The 20,154-nt window shown below is 39.6% G+C and overlaps 1 protein-coding gene across 1 annotated transcript; it reads left to right on the plus strand.

Moving 5' to 3' along the window:
• The first annotated feature begins 5,830 nt into the window (after positions 1-5,830).
• Positions 5,831-17,338, plus strand: C17H1orf159 (chromosome 17 C1orf159 homolog). The gene is made up of 9 exons (XM_068415097.1): positions 5,831-5,900; positions 7,649-7,739; positions 9,018-9,093; positions 11,048-11,152; positions 12,017-12,082; positions 13,087-13,221; positions 15,351-15,412; positions 15,713-15,743; positions 17,217-17,338. Exons 2-9 carry the CDS (start codon positions 7,668-7,670, stop codon positions 17,312-17,314), a joined length of 645 nt encoding a protein of 214 aa, XP_068271198.1. The 5' UTR covers positions 5,831-5,900; positions 7,649-7,667; the 3' UTR covers positions 17,315-17,338.
• The last annotated feature ends 2,816 nt before the right edge of the window (positions 17,339-20,154 follow it).

Below are 20,154 nucleotides of genomic sequence, written 5' to 3' on the forward strand. Positions count from 1 at the left end.
CTCTGGAAATATCTCCTGTATGCATCAAGTCTGTGACTGCTTTTCATTTGTCTTCTACTTTTAAACTTTCAGGACAGCAGTTTTGATTTCATTTTCCTTTCTAGAGCACTGCCTTAAGGGAAAAAAATGTTTAAAGAAAACTTGTAAATAAAATACAGCTGGTAAGTCAAGTGATGTGCATGTATTAAAAATCCCAGCTTAACAATAATAGTAGAGAAAGTTACTTTGATAGTACTATATTAGTTTTAAACTGTCCATGAAAATTGGACTGGAATTGCCCCCTCCCTGCCTTTCCCTCCCTCCAAAAAGTTAGCAAATGAAAAGAAGTTATATTGGGAGCAGAAAATCTTAAGCAAAGGGCTTCTGCTTGATAGGAGCATCACACGTGGCAGTAGATATGTTTTAGTTCAAATGGCTGATGTTTGAAATGTCCTTTGGCTTGACTGAAAGGTGTTTCTCAAGATCTTTAATTCCCATAAATCGTACAATGAGAAGTCAGGAAATTCTCTGTGCATTTCTCAATTAACAGTTAAGTAATCTTGGAATGACAACTGTTAAACTGCCTCAGTCTATCCAATTACACCGGTAATACAGTTCTTCTGAAGGGTTGTGATGTGTGTCAGGAATATATCAAGATGTTTCCCCAGTTAACAGAAATATTGCCAGTGGATTAGCAGACCATAAAATGATGTCATTGCTAACAGTCATTCTCTTGACAAGGCAACTAATGTTTTTACTTCTGTTATGTAGGTCATATCTGCTCAAGAGCAATAACTTTCTGCTTGGCTGCCTAGCTGTGTGTCACCCAGGTACTCTTCCAAGAAAAGTGCAGGATGGGCAGATGTGTTTGTGGAAGGGAGTATCATTTACCGCCTGGTACGCATTGTTTGAGTCCTGTTACAAATTTTACAAATAACTTGCATATTCTTTTTAAAAACAGAAAGCTGTTGACCTTTTCCTTAATATTAATGCAAACCTACCGGTAGACTTGTATCATTGAAAGCTGATTTGAAAGAGAAAAGGCTTAAGCCTTCCTATTCCTGCTTTGATCAAAAGCAGATCTTTGAAACTATCAATATGAAATCAGCAGTGCTTGCTCAGTGAAGAGAAACCCTGGATATTTGAGATGATGTTGTTTAGAGACACTGTCAGGGCAAGAAGCCTAATAGAATTCCAGAGTAGAAGATTAAAGATCATCACTAATTTGGGGCAGTTTGAATAGGAGTGAGTACATATAAGAACTGACATATAAGTGTACCTTTAGCAACTTCGCAGAGCATCTTTCTGTAACAGCAGCTGTTGCACAGAACAGAAATCCCTCTGAAGAAAATCATTGCCTGAATAACTGCGCGCTGTGTTTTCTGCTTTGTTTCTGAGCTGCTACGTAACATGCAAAGTGAGAGTGTTTTTGCTTTGTCTTTTAGGGGAAATCTTGGAAACTGCCTGAACCCATTGTTAAAAGCCACAAATCAGGAAGTCGAAATGACAGAACGCTTTAGTGGCAGTTGTGTGCAGAACGAGACAAGTCAGGAAGCTGAGTACAGAAATCCAATTAATATAACCACTGCAAAAGCAAGGCTGGACTTAAACTTGCAGGATGCTGAGGTACCTCCTAAACGTAGCAGAAACAGTGCAGTTTCCTCTCAGCCATACAAACTTCTGGAGATGCCTGATACACTGAAAATACCCTATGGAGAAAATGGATAATATGATCTAAAAAAGTATTTTGTTTTCTTTTCTCACAGCCTGACAATAGAGTTGATGATAGACTAGATCTTTCTGTTAAGTAACATGCAATAATAGTTGTTGTGTTTATTTTGAAGCAATTTGCAATTCTCTGTGTACTAAAGGAATTTTAATTTTGACACCTTTTCTGCCAAGAACTCAAAACAATATGCAACAGTTAAAACCACTGCAGAGTTATGTCTGCCAACATCACTTTGAAGAGATGTCTGGACATGTTGTGTGAGGAAACCTTAATAAACGGAGCTGCATGGAATAATTCAATACAGTAAGAATTATTTTAACAGCACTATTGAGCTATAGTAGACACATTTGGAAAAGATTTTATTAATAGTATATCTGGTTGTAGTTAATTGTTGTAGTAGCTTGCACTTTCACACAATGAAACGTTCCCTAACCTCCCACTTTTTCCCCACCCTCAGACTGGAAAGGTCACTGCAAAAAGCCATTTGAACTGTACGTCCTGTTCATTTACTCACTCTTTTGTTCTGGTAAAATATGTGCTCGTGAGCAGCAACCTAGTTTTGATGGGCTGCACTTTAGTTTTAGTGCTGCAGCGGCAATAACTATGGGACCAGTCAGAAAGATATTTAGTGTATTTATTTGTTTTGCCAGCATCTACAATTCTTTTCCAGCAATTTTACTTCACAGCAGTGCTGTGCTCTGAATTATGGGGAAAAAAAAAAACCCACACCAAAAAAACTAGCTATGCCTGTCCATGTGCAGAACTTTTTTCTGCCTCATAAATTAAGATGTTTGTTGACCCTAAATTCAGAACTCACAATTTCTACCTTTCCTTCCTCCATCTATAAACTTAAAAGCAGCATATCTTGTCCTGCACAGGCATGTGGTAGAGAACGATACTGAGTTTTATAGCGTAACTATGGTTATGGAGAAATGTAATAAGTTTGGGTGTCAACTACTAAACTATTCATAGGATTTAAATCATAGCCTCTTACATGCTTTGAATCTGTTAGGCAAGAAGAATTCCAATCACACTGTCACATGTATTCAGCCATTTTGTGAAATGCTGATAGAAGGCTGGGGTGGGAAGGGACCACAAAAAGCTTACGAAGCTGTAGAACAAATTTCAAGTGACACATTGATAAAGTAATGCAAACCACAATACACAGATAAGAAAAGAAGGTGAGAAATGTTTTTCCTGGCTATGAAGTCATTGTTAGTTTTATAGCTAGTGAACAGAATAAAAGGCAGAAGGCTTAATCTTTGAAGGGATAAAGATGAATTTCATATTGAGATCAAGTAGTGCTTTTAAGTCAAAATACTTCATCACAGTATAATTTTATGGGTGTTTTTGCATCCAGTAACTCACTGACTCCAAAGGTATTTGAGAGTCTTTTTAACTGTCCTGCTAATATGTGAAGTATGCATCTCTGAAAGTTCTGTGTAACCACAAATGAAACCAACGCTAACAGTTCGCTTGCAGTTTCAGCACTTTAGCTACTCTGTATATTTATCAGAAGCTGAATTCTGTGTGTGGTTGGGTGCTACACACAGAGCAGAAAGCAAGTCTGTCCACCCACTTTCCCCATTTTCACCTCTCTTTTAGAAGTGTACTGAATTATACCGTATATCCAGAGTTTGTGGGAGAAACTCTAGGACTGCTGTATCAAAAGTTCAGTGAAAGCTTTTTGCTGCTGACTTCCTCAGTCTTGGGAATAAGTATTGCCCTTAAATCTTTCTCTGAGATTCTAGGTTCTGATCTGAAACATTGCACCGACTTTGGAGGAAAAAAAAAAATATCACAGTAAATTGCAGTTCTTCTGAGGTATCCAGATGAGGAAATTTGTAAAGAGCAGTCTTTAGTTTTCATCTGCACAGTTATATAAATATTCAGTAAAACTGAACATGAACTTTCTTCGTAAATATTTTTATTCTTTATTAAACTCAACTAGGTAGTTTCTTCCTTACTGGAAAAAATATTTCCATATGTAGTCCAGGAGAGAGCAACTTTCAAAGAATTTAAATATTTTAAAATCTTTTAATAATAATTAAAAAAAAACATTCTCTAGAGTGGATATCTTTACCCAAATGACATTTGGCATTGTCTACAATCTTTGTATTTTAAACTTGTTACAAAATGTAGTGCCATCTCAGACTTGGAACGAGTTTTAATGCGCCTCTTCAGGAGGTAGGTAACTTTAGTGAAGGTGCAGATTTCAGATCAGAAATGCAGCTTCTCTCTTGCCACCTGTTTCGAGTCTCAGTTTTGCCGAAAGATCCTGCCCTTTCCGCCGCATTTCGTCAGTGGTTGTTAGGAGGGCTGAGGTGCGATGGTACCAGTCTGCTGAGGTGAGCAGCTCTGCGGCGGGGCCGTCCTGTTGGCCTTTCCCCAGGCTTCCCCCTTGCCCTGAAACCCTGGTGCTTGTCAGGAGGCCGCTCTCAGGCCACATCAAAGGATAACGTGTAAAGGCTTGGGAGGAGTTCAGCCGTGCCGTGGCCTCCTTTTGTCCTCTATCCTGACACTTCTTTAATGAAATATTTAATCCTTTCATCATTATACACCCAACTGGGCAGAACAGTCGAGGGAGGGGTTCACAGGCCTCCGCTCTCCCTCCCGGGGCGTCCGCGTCGCCAAGCAACGCCCAACATGGCGGCGCCCGCGCGGGGCACGCCGGGAACCGCAGTGCCGGGGCGCGCTGCCCCCGGCCTGGCCTCGTCCGCCAGACTGCCTTTCCCAGGGGGCCCCGCGCGCGGAGGGGCTGCGGGAGGGGGGTTACCTGCGGGGAGGAGGGCGCAGGTAGGGCGCGGCGCGGGGGCTGCTGGGACTTGTAGTTCCGAGCGCGCGGCCCCGCTCGGGGAAGGTGCTTGAAGGAACTACAGCTCCCAGGGCGCCGCGGGACGGAGCGGGCAGGGCGCCGCCTGAGGGCGGGGGGTACGAAAGGGAACCTGCTGCCGGCGCTGCCGGCCCTCGCTTCCTCAGGTAAGGAGGCGGCGGGGCAGGGCGGCCAGGCCCCGCGGGCGGCGGGAGAGAAGGAGGGTGGCGAGCGCGCCGGGCGGGCGGTGAGCCCCCGGGCGTTGCCCCATTGTTCGGGGCGCGGGAGGCGCCGCCGGGCAGGTGAGGTGAAGCGAGGCGGGGAGGGGAAGGCGCCGCTGCAGCCTTCGGCGCGGCTGCGGGCGGCAGCGGGCCCCGCCGGGCGCGGAGCGGGCTGCCGGGCGCGGCCCAGGGCCCCCACCCCCGACCCTCTCGCCGGGGCCGGGGGGGATGTGAGGGAGCAGCGGTAGGGGGTTTCCATGGGGGGTAAAACTGGGGAAGAGTCGCCCCGTTCCTCCTCCTTGCCCGGCTGTTCCAAGGCTGCTTGGTTCCCGATGGGTTTCATCATGAAGTGTTCTCGAGACGCGCTTGGAAACGAATCATCTTTTTCTTACGGTCTAATAAAACCTTTAATACTTTTTTCCTAATAAACTAACTCAGTTTACTACAGTCGTCGTCAATCTGAGACTTCTTTGGGGTTGTGGGTACTTGGTGTTTTTTTGGTTTTGTTTTTTTTTTCTGGATAAACTTCAAGCAAATATCTACCTCTATCACACAGATTTTTGTTGCACTGTTTAGGGGAAAAAACCCCACCTAAACAAGTCATGCATGTGTTCAGTTTCCAAAGCACATTTCCCTTAGTGTATAGCTATACCATTGGCAACCAAATTGCATCAGGATTCATTTCTGCTCTGTTTTTAATGACTGTTTGTAACAGCAGAATGTGTTCCTGCCAATTTATGTTGACTGAACAACAGTTAAATGTTGGTGTTAACTAGTGTTTGCTCTAGGCACGTTCCAAGTATGTAACTGCTTTTGAAGCAAAGCTTAGCTTAAAGTAGAGATCCTCATTGTCTTGAGCAGGAGGTGTGTATTTTAAACAGTTGGTTGCTGCCCTATTACATAATCATTTCGATGTCAGGGTAGGGGTAGTAGTTCCTTTGTGGGTGCATGTTAAGAAAGCTGGAAAAACAAGTCCGCCTCCAGCTTTAATTTCTAAAATACTGTTCTAAGCACAACCCGTATCTGTTCTTCTGCCGTGCAGGTTTATTGTGAAACAGTTGCAGCGTCAGTGAGAAATTAGCAGTTAACCACATACCACAAGCGCTCGGTGTTAGCTGAGGAAGATGCAGTGTTCGGTTTCGTACCTCTGAAGGAGCTGGTAAGTGAGAGTTTAGGCCTTTACAAGTCTGTTTGTGAGATTGCGTTTTGACTCTTCTGTTTTATCATGTCTAATTTAAGGTCACATCAGAACTAAGAAGCCTCTGGCAGAGGAATGAGTGTGATGTGGTTTCAAACTCTGATCTACTGAGTGGATTATAAAACCACCTGAAATTTAGGCAATGTTTCTTTTTTACTGCCATCCTTTTTTATGCACCTGAAAAAAATTACCTTGCTCAAGCAATGCTCCAGCAACACTTTAAGCAAGAAAGATACTGATAATACAACAGAAATAATAGATACATAGCTATATGTGTGGAAAATGTAGACATAAAGATGAATTAAAGAACACTTGCTTCCAGCAGTGGGAGGAAGAAGTGTTCTAGTGCTTAGTGTTCATGAATTATGTTCTTTTTTAAAAGCGACAAGAGGAAGAATTCACTTAGTGAGTCTTGATGTGTTTCACTTATGTGTATAGTGGCACTTGAGATCCAAGTTGACAGTGATTTGAGATTTATTTCAAATGTGGAACTCTGGTGTGAAATACTTGTTTTAATTAAAATGTCTGTGTTCTCAAAACTGTGTTGGCATCTCAAGCATAAATACTGTATAGTTTGGCTGCCAGTTTGTGCATGACATTATCTTTTTTTTTCCATAATCCAAAGAGAAATCTCAAATTGTTTTGCTGTGGGTGTCTGATCCTGATCAAATTCGTGTGCTTAATTTAAAAGCTAAAACTTCAGCTTTTGCAGTAATTTAAAACTCATCCACTGGATTTTTATTTAACAAAAATAGTAACAAATTTCAGTTTGTGAAATGAGTCACTAAAGGAGTTTTCCCTTCCAGTTGAAGGCTTTCTTTTGGACAGTTTCCTCTTACTAATCTCTGGTTAGAGGGCCTTGTCTGTCCCTATGCTTTATTTATAATATGATGTTTTCCTAAAGCTACCAGGCTGCAGGTTCTGAGAACTGGATGTGGCTTCCAACATTATATTGACTAGAGAATAGGCAGATGTTATAATACTGACATAGAGAGTGTCTAAATAATGCGGATCAAGCACGATGTAGCAGCTTTTAGTTTATCCAAATAATTTAATGTAAGAAATGTGGACTTTCTTTAGGTTATGTGTGGAGTTATATGGCAAAAGTGGAGGGGAAAAAAAGCAAGGCTTGTGGCAGACTGTCCACAATATTCTGTTTCACCTGAGAAGGTCTGCTCTCAGGCAATTGAGTAATACTACCTATTAACAGACAGACTTCATTAATGCTTCGTGCTGCCATGGGAGAAATTAATTACAGTATTGCCTTCTCAAAGAGGCGTATGCTCTCTGTGCTGATACAAATCCATCACAGTTCAATGCTGCAGCCAGAGGAGCCTGAAACTGTGGGGAGGCTTATCAGTGGTGGTGCCAGGCGGTAACCGTTCTATAGCAATCGCATTGATTTTTATATCCTGGGTGTGGAATAGTCTCTGCATGGCCCAGTTTGGAGCAGACTGATAAGGCTCCTTGTTTCTTAGCAACCACAGTCTGCCATAGCCAGAAACCTGCCCCTCTGCAGCTGGAGGGAAAAGTCTGAATGTCTCGAATGTGTATCTTGAACCAAGGTAAGGCATCCCCCTGGCATATTTAATTTAAAGACCTTTGCATTCAAATAAAAGGAACGTGTTGACAAAAGTTTCTTAACAAAAGGGAAGTATAACTTCTGTCATTAATACAACATTCTAATTTATTTCCCTGTTCTTATGTAGACCTGTGTCTTTCCTGGGCATGGAGGTGCCATATGTCCTTCTCTTAACTAGACTCGTAGCAGAAGTCGCCAGCAAGTCTACTGAAAGTTCGGTAGGTGCTTCATGTCTTTTGTCATGCTAGGCGTTATAAAAACAGAAGTATCAGATTATTTTCCTCTCACATTGCAGTTTGTAGACGGCTTTCTAAACCCAAAAGTTAACTTTTCAAATGACTGAGAAGCTCTGAAGGAAACACTGCTTCAAGTCACACAAAAAGGTCAGAGTATAAAAGTCTGCTTGCAGAAGGGTTCAACCAACAAAACTTCTTAAGAAACTGGTCTTAAGCATGTTATCTATAGAACTTCTGGTCCTCTGCTGTAGCCTGCTTCCCCGTGATGCACTAACAGTGTGAAGTCAGCCTACTAATTTCAGTTTTGACAGTCCCAAACATTCCTCCTGATAGCTTTGATCTTTGTCACCCCTGGATTTGATGGGTCTTACTGATTAGCAGAATAATATTGGCTGTTACATGTTAAGTATATTTAAGTTACTTCTATGGCTGAATATAGATCAGGTCTTGTTACTTTTGACCAAGAATACTTCATCCCTTCTTGAGACTGGTTTGACTTGCTATATTCTTTAGGGGAATGTACCTGGAAAACTTTAAAAGGTGTGGGAGTTTTGTGGCTTATTTTTCTTGCCCAGATTCAGAGAGTGAATATGCCCAAGTCTATATGGGATGTTACTAACATCTATCAAAAGAACCACACAGTTTCTAACAACTATTTATCTCTAAGCTTATGTCACAGCTTGTTATAATTTGTAAATAATTTTGAAACTGGCTTTTATATAAACAAGCAAAAAATAAAAATAGGCTACATGCCTTCAGGATATGTGAAGTTATTCTTTCATATTAAATGTTGAAGGAAGAAGTTTTGTAGTTCTGCTGGATGGCTCTGTCAAATGTAGATGTTATCATCACTCGCAATATGGGCATTCAGTGAAACCTGTTTTTTGCCAGTCATTTTGCCAATAATACTTCTGAGCAAATCTGTTAGGGCATTTGTGTGGTGCTGTAGGAAGCATAACTCCCCCTCTGAACTGTGCTTCACTGAAGAATTTAGCAAGTGCATTTCTAAAGCAGTTTTTTGAGGCTTTGTCCAATGTCAACACTTCTCAAAGTGTTAGTTCGGGTAGCAGCTGCCAGGTCAAAATCAGCTTGACGGTGCATCATGTTTTCTCCTTGTGAGATTGCTTAATGCAGAAAGAAAAAGTTACAGCAAGTTTTAACTGCAGTTGCTGCTTATTCCTCTACGTTCTCTGTAGATTTTTTTTGTTGAAACATTTTATTAAACTTAAGAACTGTGTGAAATGTAATTTCTTTTCTTAGGTTTCAGAAACAGAATGCTGTGTGGATACGTTAGATTCAAACAGTTCCTGTCCAGTAACCAACCAATGCAGTCCAGGTATAGTGTGTCATTGTTTAATAAAATTCCAGATCGTTTTTGACAGTTAACACCAAAATACAGTGCCTGATTAACTGGGAGTGAAAGCAAAAGAATTAGTGCATGTACATATTGAAGTCTTTCTTCCTCTGTATACCCAAGTTAATGCTGCTTATGGCTCACAAATGTTGTTCTTGCATGGTAAGGAGAATAGACAACTACTAATAAGGTTATTCTTTATCTTTTTTATTTAGTGTGCAGTTAGATTATGTAAGAGATATTGTAAATGCTTAAAAGCCTTAAAAGCCCATATCATGAGCATGAAAAACAAAAGTGCTGTAATGTGTATCTAAGGGAGCACTAAGAATAATTTTAATATTGTCTTGTTAGCACAGAATGCCTCATTCTTCCTTGTGCTATATGTATAATTTGTTTTCTTCTAAATGGAGTTTAAAACTTCTTTAGTCACTCTCCAGCAGTAGCAAAGGATGGTCTTTTTTTTAATGCCAGTTTATTTAAAATCGGAGAGTAAAAGCAGGAAAATGGCTTCAGAGCCCACAGTAACAGGAAAATTAGTGACTTAAAAATTGGGGTCCACTGCTGGGTTCAGTGATTTCCTTGTGACAGTTGCTAAAGCATTTTAAGCCCATCTACTGCTTCGTTAGCTTCATTTAATGCATTCATTTCTGCTTCTAAATGATCTTAGATACGGTATAAACAATTGTCTCCAAGTTATGGGATTGTGTTCTCTTAAATCTTACTGTAACCTGATAATCTACCAATATGTTTGGTCTCAGAGTGCTTTGATGCTTCCTTCCTATTACTATAGAAAGTCTTTGCCTCTATATTGGGTCTGTTTCTGTTTAGATTAAATGTCAGATGTAATTTATTACTGTGGGCATCAAAAGTGCTGCTTCTCTCTAAGGAAAATGTAGCAGCAGAGCTGTTTTCAAATCAGCACCTTACTAATGTTTTGCTTTATGGGATAATTGATACCAGTTTGGCTCAAGGCTCTATAGAACTGGATTTTAGCCAGCACAGTAAGGTTTTTTTTCCTTTAAGTGTAGACTGTAATATGATCTAATAGGAATATCCTTCTAATCTTCATGTCTCAAGTCTAAGCCTCAAGTGAAACCACCACAGCTTTATTGTATTAAATGAAGTTGTTATTGAAGATGTGCCCTAAAATTTTTTTTCTTAACAAAGCCGTAGCAGTATGTGCATTTAAACATAAATTGAGAGATTTGAACATTGAAGACACAGGCCAAGATGAAAGTTTAATCGGTTTCCAGCCTGCATGGTAGGGTGACTGATATAAAACACTCGCCATCTGTCACAGAATAGTTTAAACAGGCTTGAATTCTTCTTAAAGTGAAATAAATAGGACAATACATGAGAGGACTAGAGCATGGAAAAAGACTGTATTATGGCAGTATTCGTATTTTTAGCTTGCCATGCTTCAAGTGACTGACTGTAGGGACACCAGCATCTTTTTTCATCCAGGTATGCTCTTTCTGATTCTTAGCATCTTTGTTCCTGCCTACTTCTATTTTCAATGCTGTATATTAAAATGGCATTAAATTTTGTTTCGACAGTGTATGACCTCTGGAAATAAACAGTAAAATTCTGCTTCTTTTTTAGTATTGTTGAGGGTGGTTACAGGTTGTTAGACACTTCCCATTTTTCTCACAACTAAAACATGTGAAGCAGTGAATGGAGCTATGTTGAAATTGCCCCCTGGGCGTTGTTTGCTTGTAATTCCTTCTCCTTTTTGGTGCTTTAAAGGTTATATCTTTTCTGGAATAAACACTTTGAAATGAAACCTCTTGTGTAATATAATAGGAAGCAGGAGATGTTTGTAACCAGTAGACCAAACGGAGGGAATTTCTGTTGCCTCTACCTCTCTCTGAAGACTAGGAAATATCTCCAGTGTCGCTTTTGTTTTCAAACCTCTGTACATCTTATTCTTACGCAGGTTGTTACAGACGGTGGAATGAGGATGGTAGTAGCAGCTGCATTAAATGCAAAAATGAAACCCTCCCTGTTTCATCTGTTTACAATCTGACTGAATGCAGAAATAGTGAGTCATTGACCATCCCTTTATTTTGATGGGTGTTTTTTGGTACTGAGCTCTCTTCTTGCATGTGTGGTCCAGCAAAGACTGTTCAAGAAGGCATCAAATGCTGCAAGTTTGGTTTTTTTTTTCCTCCCTGGTAAAATTTCAACATTTTCCAAAGTCCTAATATAACTTTGAGCTTTTGAGCATGCAACAAAACCCATGGAAGCTTTGAAATTTTACTTTGCAGAAACTGTGCAGAGTGCTATGGAGCCATTCCAGAGCCTAGAGTGGGGGTGGGAAATCAAAAGCTTGTTATGTATTAGAGTACCTAAACTCTGAAGCCAAATGCAACATTGAAAAAAATCATTCTACCCAATGTAAGTTCTTAAAATAAAAAAGTCCTGAATGTCAAAATGACTAAACTTACAGAGTAGGACCTGTGTCAAACATGCAGTGAATGCTGACTTTTGTGGCTGCTTTAATCTCTGCTGTAAGAAAAAGGCACTTGCTGTGGGCGTTTGCTAAGGACTTCTCCAGAGCACAAAATAGCTCAGACAGTACTTTTTCTTCGTAAAAATCTATATTAAGAATGCTAGATTCACTTTGTACATGTGCTTTGTTTGAAAGGTGAGAACCATTCAATTCCTTGTAAATATTCTTAATGATGGAGATAAGAAACTTGATCTAAGTTTCTGGGAAATGCACTAGTGAATTATTTTCTTTTTGGCCAAAAGTGATGTAAAGAATGAATTTTTCATGGGAGAAATCAAGATTCATATACAATTTCAAATAATTGCTGAGAAGTATAATAGCCTTTTATTAAGATTTTCAACAAATCTGTAGTTTTTGTCAGATTTTACTTTAAAAAATTCTTTTTGGTTACAGCTGGTATCAGAGGAATGAATTTCCAAATGAATATAAGCACCGTAACTCCTTTCATACAGAACATAGGTGAGTAAATGGAATTAGCTATTGAGTGCAGGCTTTGTGATTACTCACTGCGTACCAGTCCCTTCTTGACATGGCATTTGAAACAAGTTGTAAAATATGATTTTCTGTAGCATAGGTTTTATTCTCAAGGTAGCAGCCATTTTTACTTTTTCTGGCTTGTTCTCAACAAGAATCTTTTATAAGTCTTAGAGTTGAATTTTGAGGTAACTACACTTTATTGAAGGGTTCTTTTATCTTGTCCTAGTGATCTTGAAGTGATTTTTCTGGTACAGGTTGAGCTGGTTAACTTGAGTTTTGAACTTTATGCTGCAAGAGTTTTGGTTTTTAGGGGTGAGGCAACATGTTACATCTGTTGCCTCTTAGTTACATCTTAGTTAGCCTTTCTATATTGTGTTTTTATCACTGCTGACCAGTCATTTCTGTTAATCTCCTAAGAATACTTGTTCAACCCTGGTAAGAATAATACAAATTGAGAATATTTAGATAGCAGCATTGCATGCTTCAGCAAGAGAGAGGATGCCAAACGAAGTGTTTTAGTGTTACAGGGTGAGTGCTTATCATCAGTTCTCTTAGAAAGGAAAGCTAAACAGCCATGTCACACTTGGGTGCTGTCTTTAGGAGACTTTATTTAAGGAATAAAAGAACAATGTTAATGTTGAGTTCTTCCCAGCACTGGTTTTGAAAGTTACATGAAAGAAACAGAATGATGGATTAAAAATTTGTGGCTGTCTTCAGGAAAGTAGAGACTAAGGCTTTCCTGACGTTTGGCAGGTGGGGCTGGGAAAGTTGTCCATATAACGAAATGAGTATTGAAAGATCTTTGCAAATGTTTCAGTGAGGTCTGTCTGTGTATTTGAAAAAAAAAGCCCCACTCTCTTTTTTTTCTCCTATGAATATCAGGAAGTTGGTCTTTATCTTTTGTTTAACCCTTCTATTAGAAGAGATTTCTAGTGAATAATAGTCTTTTTTTTCCTCTCTCTCTCTTCATATTTTTTTTTGCACAGGGGGCCCAGAAGTGGCAGCTTCTCTCATCTTAGGGACATTTTTCATCAGTTTATTCCTGATTCTGTCTGTTGCTTCTTTCTTCTACCTCAAACGTGCCAATAAACTTCCTAATGTTTTCTACAGAAGAAACAAAGGTAAAGTACCTCTAATTGTCTATTTAATCTCTAAAGTTTTGGCCTTTGCTCAGTTTCTTAATTTAAAACCTTTTAAATTTCTTCATGTCAGTGTTCTAACTTAATGTGGCTACTGCTATCTCTTGTGATCATGCAAAGCAATGCGAACTAATGAAAAATTAGTTTACAGTATCATGTTTTCATGGCAGTGTAGAGGATCTGTTCTCAGTCTAAGTGTCCTTAGGTGCATGTTACACAATCTCTCTCACTAACCCAGCATTTGTTTTTTGTAGCTTTCAAAGATTTGCAAGAGTACAATACTTGACATTAGTTGTCACTGAATATTAGGTATCTCATTCAAAAAAAACCCCAAAAAAACCCAAACAGAAATCAGTCACAGGGCACGCAGGACATTTTTATAGAACTTAATAAAATTGTTTATTTCAGTACACAAAATGCCAGACATTTATAAAACCTTACGAAAAGCAGTTGTTATTTGTTCTTGGTTTAGAGAGAAGGAAACTCTAATACTAAAGGGCAGTGTACTTACCATGGATGTGTCAGCAGCAGGAGAAGGGAATGGAATTTGACGTTCCTCATTATTGTGCTACTTGTTCAGCTGTGTTTGCCCTCTAAATGCAGGATTTACTGGGGCTTGGAAGAGCTACCTACCTGTCTGGTCTTTTTAAAGCAAACACCCCTTAGCTTTTCTTTTTATCATGAAATTTATTCTTTATTTCTGCCATTCTTATTACTGAGAAATGAAGCCATGTAGCTGAAATGCAGTGACCTGACTTCAGGCTGAAGTGATTCCAGAAAAGCTGGGGAGAGAACACGTGGGATGTGCTTAGCCATGGGGCAGGCACCAAGACTTTATGTAGACATCTGGCTCTTTCAGATGTTTCTGTTTCTGTGAAGTTGTTCTGCGTGTCCACATTTTACTGGTCCTCAATTTCTGAGAGGTGGTGAGCAAAATACGTGGAAGGTGATGTCTCCATTTTGCCCAGAGTTTTGCATGAAACAGGCTGATCTACGACTCTGTCTCTCCCCTTCTATACAGTCACTTTGAATGATTCCCATGACAACCCCTAGCACAGCATTTGCTGTGTTAGAGCTCCTTCTGTTGAAAGCAAGCTGTTTACTGATTAGGTCTGCTAAACAAATAGAACTCCTGTTATTTTAATTCATGTCTTACAGGACCAAGCTCAAGCTAAACTGTCACAATAGAAATAAACTTAAAAAGAAAAAGAAGGGGGTGGGTGGAGCAATACAATTCCATTGTTTGGCTAAGATTGTTGTATCTAGTCATAGTAACTTCATAGAACATCACCTTTCCAGTCTCTGTGGTATCATTTCATGTAAAAGTAAGCAACAGTAGCTACTTAAGGTCTAAATTGATCAGTGCCACAAGAACTGCTAGTATCCTAATCACAACTGCCATATGGAAACCTCTAGGTTGCTTTTGCATGTGTCTTCAAGTAAATTTAGTTAGTACAAGATTCTCCTTCAGTTTTTAAGTGGGTCAAGAGCTGTTGTGCTATGGCATTTCTAAGCTGGCAGGACACCAGACCTCTGTTGAGGCTTCAGTGATACTGGTCTGACTTCCACATTTTGTACTGACAGTTCACTCTGGTCCAGCAGGCTAAAGCATTGCTGTCCTCCTTTGAAGGAGGAGCATTAGAAATGTTTCTCTGACTTATTACCATGTTACCTTTCATTCTGTCCAGATGATGATTATCATGTGGCCAATAAAGGCAGCAACCTCTTGTATAGAAGGTTGCATCTTCCACTGCTCAATTGTTTTCTATTTATACTGCCTTTTTCTGGTAGTTGGCCCAAAGTGCCCTTTTTCCTATTGAAGCTTCTTCATATGAAAGAGATACTGCTGTGGCTACCTTCTTTGAAAGCAAAATAAGTCATTCTTGGAGACCTTTGCAACCTTTTATCTCTAATCTTGAAGAGAGTCCTGCAGACAATGTATTCTACTAATGGGATTTCTGAATGTTCTGATCTGCTTTGGTAGTCTTTGTGACAAAACTATTTTTTTTAACAATAGAACTATTCTGTTGCACGCATGTATTTTTAGAAAACTAGCAGTTCTAGCCTTCTAGATTAATGATGGTTAGTCTCTCTCTTTCTCTCTCTTTTAGCTTCTGTTCTCCAGCCTAGTGAAACAGTAAGTAAATTCTGTCCTTGCAATAGGAACAAGCAAGCATAAAACATCAAATAAACAATAACTTAAAGTTTTAACAGTTCATTAAGGAGCTACTTAATCTGGTGTCTGAGAGACTGAAATAAAAATAAAAGATGCTGTGGGATTCTTTGTCTGAACTGGAAAAAAAGGTGAAAGATGAATACTGACTGTATGGATTCTGTTGAGTTACTTTTTCCAAGAAAGACTGTGTACACAGTAAATATTATTGGAACCCTGAAATATTCCTGTATTTTTTTAATGAAAGACTGTGAAGACAAAAGGTGCTCTGTTTGACATGATCATTCTTCTGTTACGCAGGCATCCATGATACCTCCCCCAGCTTCTTCAGGTGAGGAACTGTTCTCTGGGGCATGCTGCTATAAATATTTCACCTGTTGGCTTCCTTTTTTTGCATCTCGTTATGGAAAAGCAGGCAAACTATCTCAAAGTGGATATGCTAAGAACACACAGCAAGTCAAAACAATTACCTGGTATAGAACTGTGGAATCTGTTGAGGGGACAGAAATCCAATGAAATTTGTCTAATAGACCTTTTTGATAAGATTTATTGCTTTAATTAATGTAGGCATACAGTATTGATGGACTACTTTATGTTAAAATAGATCTTTGACAGCTCCTAAAATAGATCTTTGACTTCTCTATCCTAATAGAGAAGTCTTACAAGTAGATGCAATATTTTTTCATAAGTGCTCAAAAATAAATTATTCAGTCTAGGACCTATTTTCAGGATTGGAATCTTCTTGACAGCGCCAGGTTGGCTCATTTTCAGGCTTGCTGATTTGAAGCTCATCAGCTTCTTGAAACAAGTAGCACAGACCATTTGGAATATACAATTTGTGTGTATGTGGTGTGGGGGGGTGCTTACAGGTTGTCTCTTTTTGTCGAGGTGGGTTTTTAATACATGTGAAACCCAGGCAGAGATTTATTTCTTGGGGAAGATTTAATCTAATTAGCTTGTGTCAGTTTTCCTCCCCAATTTTTCATAATTTCAACCTATAAATATTACTGGCAAGTTTGTACTCTAATCTACTGGTTTAGACCAGATCTTGGAAATCCAAGAGCAAAAACTTGCTTTTTGGTGGGCCTCTAAATTTGTGCTACTTCTAGGAAATAGTACATGCTGTTCTTGTATTATTAATGAGCCAGTGAGAGCCTAATAAAGCATGAAATATCTAAATATGACTCCCAAAATACGTATTTAAAAGGGCAATGGATTACACCAAATCAAGACCTTCTTTTAAGTGTATGGCCTTCTAAGCTCAGCAAAATTTCTGGTCTCACTCCTCATGTATGCATAGCCCTTTTTAATCAAGAGGGTGTAATAAAAATTTAATTTTTATTAATGCAGTCTTTAACTTTTAAACGTTTTTTAGATGTGTTCCAAACCTGGCCTGGGTCTGGCTGTTAAACTGACAGCCAGTGCTGCTTGTGAAAAGTCTTAGTTTCCTTACCTTAAATTATACATCTATTTAAAAAGAAAGTACAGTTGTGGAGGGTTTTGTTAGGGCTGAGAATGGAAAGCTACTTGTATTGTAAACACTTCCAAATAATGGAAATGCCAGTTTGTAATGAGCACCTTAATTAGTAGGTCGTTAGAAGCTTGTTTTAAATGTTTATTTGTGGACTTTTGCTGTATCTCTGTTCTACGTAGGGCTTTTTTGTGTTTTGGTTTTGCTTTTTATTTTTAAGGTCCAGAACGACTTTAGTCAGGAATTGTTGGATGGCATGTGGTGTTATGAATTAATGATAAAGGCATGCTTCTACAGCAGGTGCTAACGATGTTTCTGTGCCCACCATTTCAGTTCGGAAGCCCCGATATGTCAGACGAGAACGGTCACTAGTGACGTCTGCATCTGCTGCTATGATCTCTTCTTCCGAAACCAGGGTCAGCAATGTTTAGCCTTCATTCTTGACTGAGGACTTTTGAGTACACAGTGTTGAAGAAACTTTTTCTGAATCCACTGAAGTGCCAGGAAAACATCGCAAGCAGCTGACCTAAATGGAAGCCAAATTACTGTGTCAAAGGGTTTGTGCCAAATGTTGACAGAGAAATGAACTAATGCAGAGATGCTGATGGCAGGCTGCATCCAGTTCGGTGAACTGCTTTGCTGATCTTGATATGCACTATTCCAGCTCTGTGGTTTCGTTTGTCTCCTACAGATGCTGTGTTAAAAATCTTCAAAGAATCTGCCTTTCTTTGGTACACTTTCAGTTTTGGCAAGTTCTTCTTCCTGTGTTGTGACGTGTTCTGTGTTCCCCAGAGCTGAATGTCTCAGTGCTGCAGGCCAACACGAAATACTGGGATTACTCAAGGATGCGGACTTGCCTGAAGGACCCACTTGTAAATGCTAACACTAAGTGCCACTGCTTCATGTTGTAGGACAACATAACAATACTGAAAAGTATCCTTTTGAAGCAAAAAATGATGCCTCCTGGAGCATCCTCTTCAGCCTATGACATAGCTGACCCTGGTTTTTAACTGTGAATACAGACCCACTATTCAGATACTGTTGTTCTTGGTGCTTTTGAAGGCTGTGTTCATTATGGGTCCAATCCCAAGTGTAGGAATTTATTGGGAAGCTTTTCCAATGGCTTCAGCTCAGTCCTTGGACAACAAGCCATTTGCTATGGCTTTGTAACTGATAGGCTGCTATGTCTGTCCTGCAAAGACTGTCTCCACTGGCTTCCTTCCCTTAACACAGGAGGTGAAGGGAAACCAGAACTCCTGCACGGTAGCTGTGCATCCGTTAGACATGTCAGTGAGTATCGAGATGACCTGGAGAGGTCAGGTGAATTTCTGCCAATGCAATAAGGGGTTTCTTTGGTCAAGCCCTTCATTAACATGCCTGACATCTGCAGGCCAGCACCTTCTGACAGAGCTCAACATGTATTTCCTTGTTGAAAGTGCCAGCCTGAATAGCCCCCACTCCTAGATGCTTGTTCTTGCCTGTCTTATGTCGGCTGTGTGGCTGAGTAGTCACTTGATCAGGAAATTAAAGTAGCTGTAAAATAAATTTTTTTGTTAGGTTATCCTTCACCAAATTTTTTCCTGGCATGGCTGACTGTTGCCATGTGAACACATACATCAGCTTAATGGGCACAGTGGTACAGGCAGAACAGTGGGTGACTGGGAAATAAGTGAAAAACCTGAGGTTGCTAAATTGGTTGAAGTGTCACTGTCACCATATGTGAAATTATAACTATGCAGCTTGTGCATTCCCACCTACCTGTGTTGCTGTTGCCTGTTTTGGTTTAGCTGGCACTCCACTATGGGTCTGTGCTCCTAAAATAAATTACTTGGAAGCTCTTCATCAGCATCCACAGGCATGAACATAAACTGGAACAGTCGGTTCTCTTTTTCAGGAAAATGTGAACATAACTGTCTTGAGCTGACATGACACCCATATGGAGAGTCCAAACCTTGTGATCCAGATTCCTTTTTCGCTGTGCTTAAAAGCTTATTCAAATCTAAAAGATGAGAACTGGGATAGGAGGGGATGTATTGATCTTATTGAATAGGCCTGTTTCTATGTAAGTTTCAGTGCTTTTGTATTTACTTTTATCTCTCTCCTTACAAGGTAATGAGATCTCTTGTAGCATCCAAACAAGCTAGGGCAAAGACTGGGTACCAAGAACAAACCATGAAGAGGCCACTGTGCCCCAAAAAAAGCTTCAATTGCAATATGGAGAAACTTAAGATAGTCTTTCTATCACAATGATAAATAAAATTGTTCTACAGGACAAAACTCAAGACAGCAGACAATGCCATTTTGAGACCAACCCTTCAGCTTTCAATATGAAATGTGCTTTTTAGTTCGTATGTTCCAAGTTCAGGAGGTGGCACTTTTGTTTCTGTCATTTTGATGTCTTTTTATCTTTGTGCTGCTGCGATTTTCCACAGATAGAAGTTATGTTTGGAGGTCATAGGTTTTTCCTGAACTTAGTTCTGAATATTTTCCTAACCGCTAAGGAAAAGGAGTAACTATGCAAATAATGCCAAGAAACTTCACCTTTGAAAGCAGGGAGTTCCTGCTTGCAAACCTGTCAATGACAGTGCGTTCTTGTATTGCTTAGTTGCTAATATATTCTTTCTACACATAAATTATTGAAGGATCCTTCATGTCATTGTGCTGTCTGAAGCCTATCTTATGCTCAAGTGCATATTGTAACTTAGTTTAACATCAGGCATCTAATGCTCTAAGTTCTGTGTGGTCAAGTTTTTCTCAACGATAACATCTCTCTTCCCCTTCCCATGCTCTTCCCTGCCCCTCAGCAAACTCTTTCAAATGCAGCACATATTTTTTTACTCTTTTTTTTTTTGTGTTTCGGGAACTGTTCACCTTTTGTTATTGCTGTCTGATGCAGTGGACTCCTGGTCTAAACAGTTTCTCATTCGTTTGCACTGTCAGGTATATAATGTGGTGTTTTGGTTTCCATCTCCCTCCACAATAATACATTCGTATATATATTTTAAAAAATTGGCTTTAATGAACCCTGATATTTAATGTATTTGTATATTTTTAAATTGTGCCAAAATAAACATATTTGAGCTTTTTTTTTTTAATGACTGAGGAGGTCATCATGTGTTTCCTTTTTAAGCACAGAATGAAGGGAGCAGAATTAGCACCCAAAGCAGATCATTGTTTCAGCTTATATGGCACGTTACCTCCACCAGAACTGAAGTTTAAAAAAAAAAAGTCTGCTGAATGACCCTGCCCAGTTCTACAGCAGGATAGCCAG

This window comes from Nyctibius grandis, chromosome 17 (genome assembly GCF_013368605.1).
Source record: "Nyctibius grandis isolate bNycGra1 chromosome 17, bNycGra1.pri, whole genome shotgun sequence".
NCBI classification, from domain to species: domain Eukaryota; kingdom Metazoa; phylum Chordata; class Aves; order Nyctibiiformes; family Nyctibiidae; genus Nyctibius; species Nyctibius grandis.

Bases quoted from the DNA above. Each gene is read 5' to 3' on its own strand.
- C17H1orf159 (XM_068415097.1), top strand. From the start codon at position 7,668: ATGGAGGTGCCATATGTCCTTCTCTTAACTAGACTCGTAGCAGAAGTC. The intron at 9,094-11,047 runs GTATAGTGTGTC...ATTCTTACGCAG, and splicing joins AACCAACCAATGCAGTCCAG to GTTGTTACAGACGGTGGAAT. The intron at 11,153-12,016 runs GTGAGTCATTGA...TTTTGGTTACAG, and splicing joins TCTGACTGAATGCAGAAATA to CTGGTATCAGAGGAATGAAT.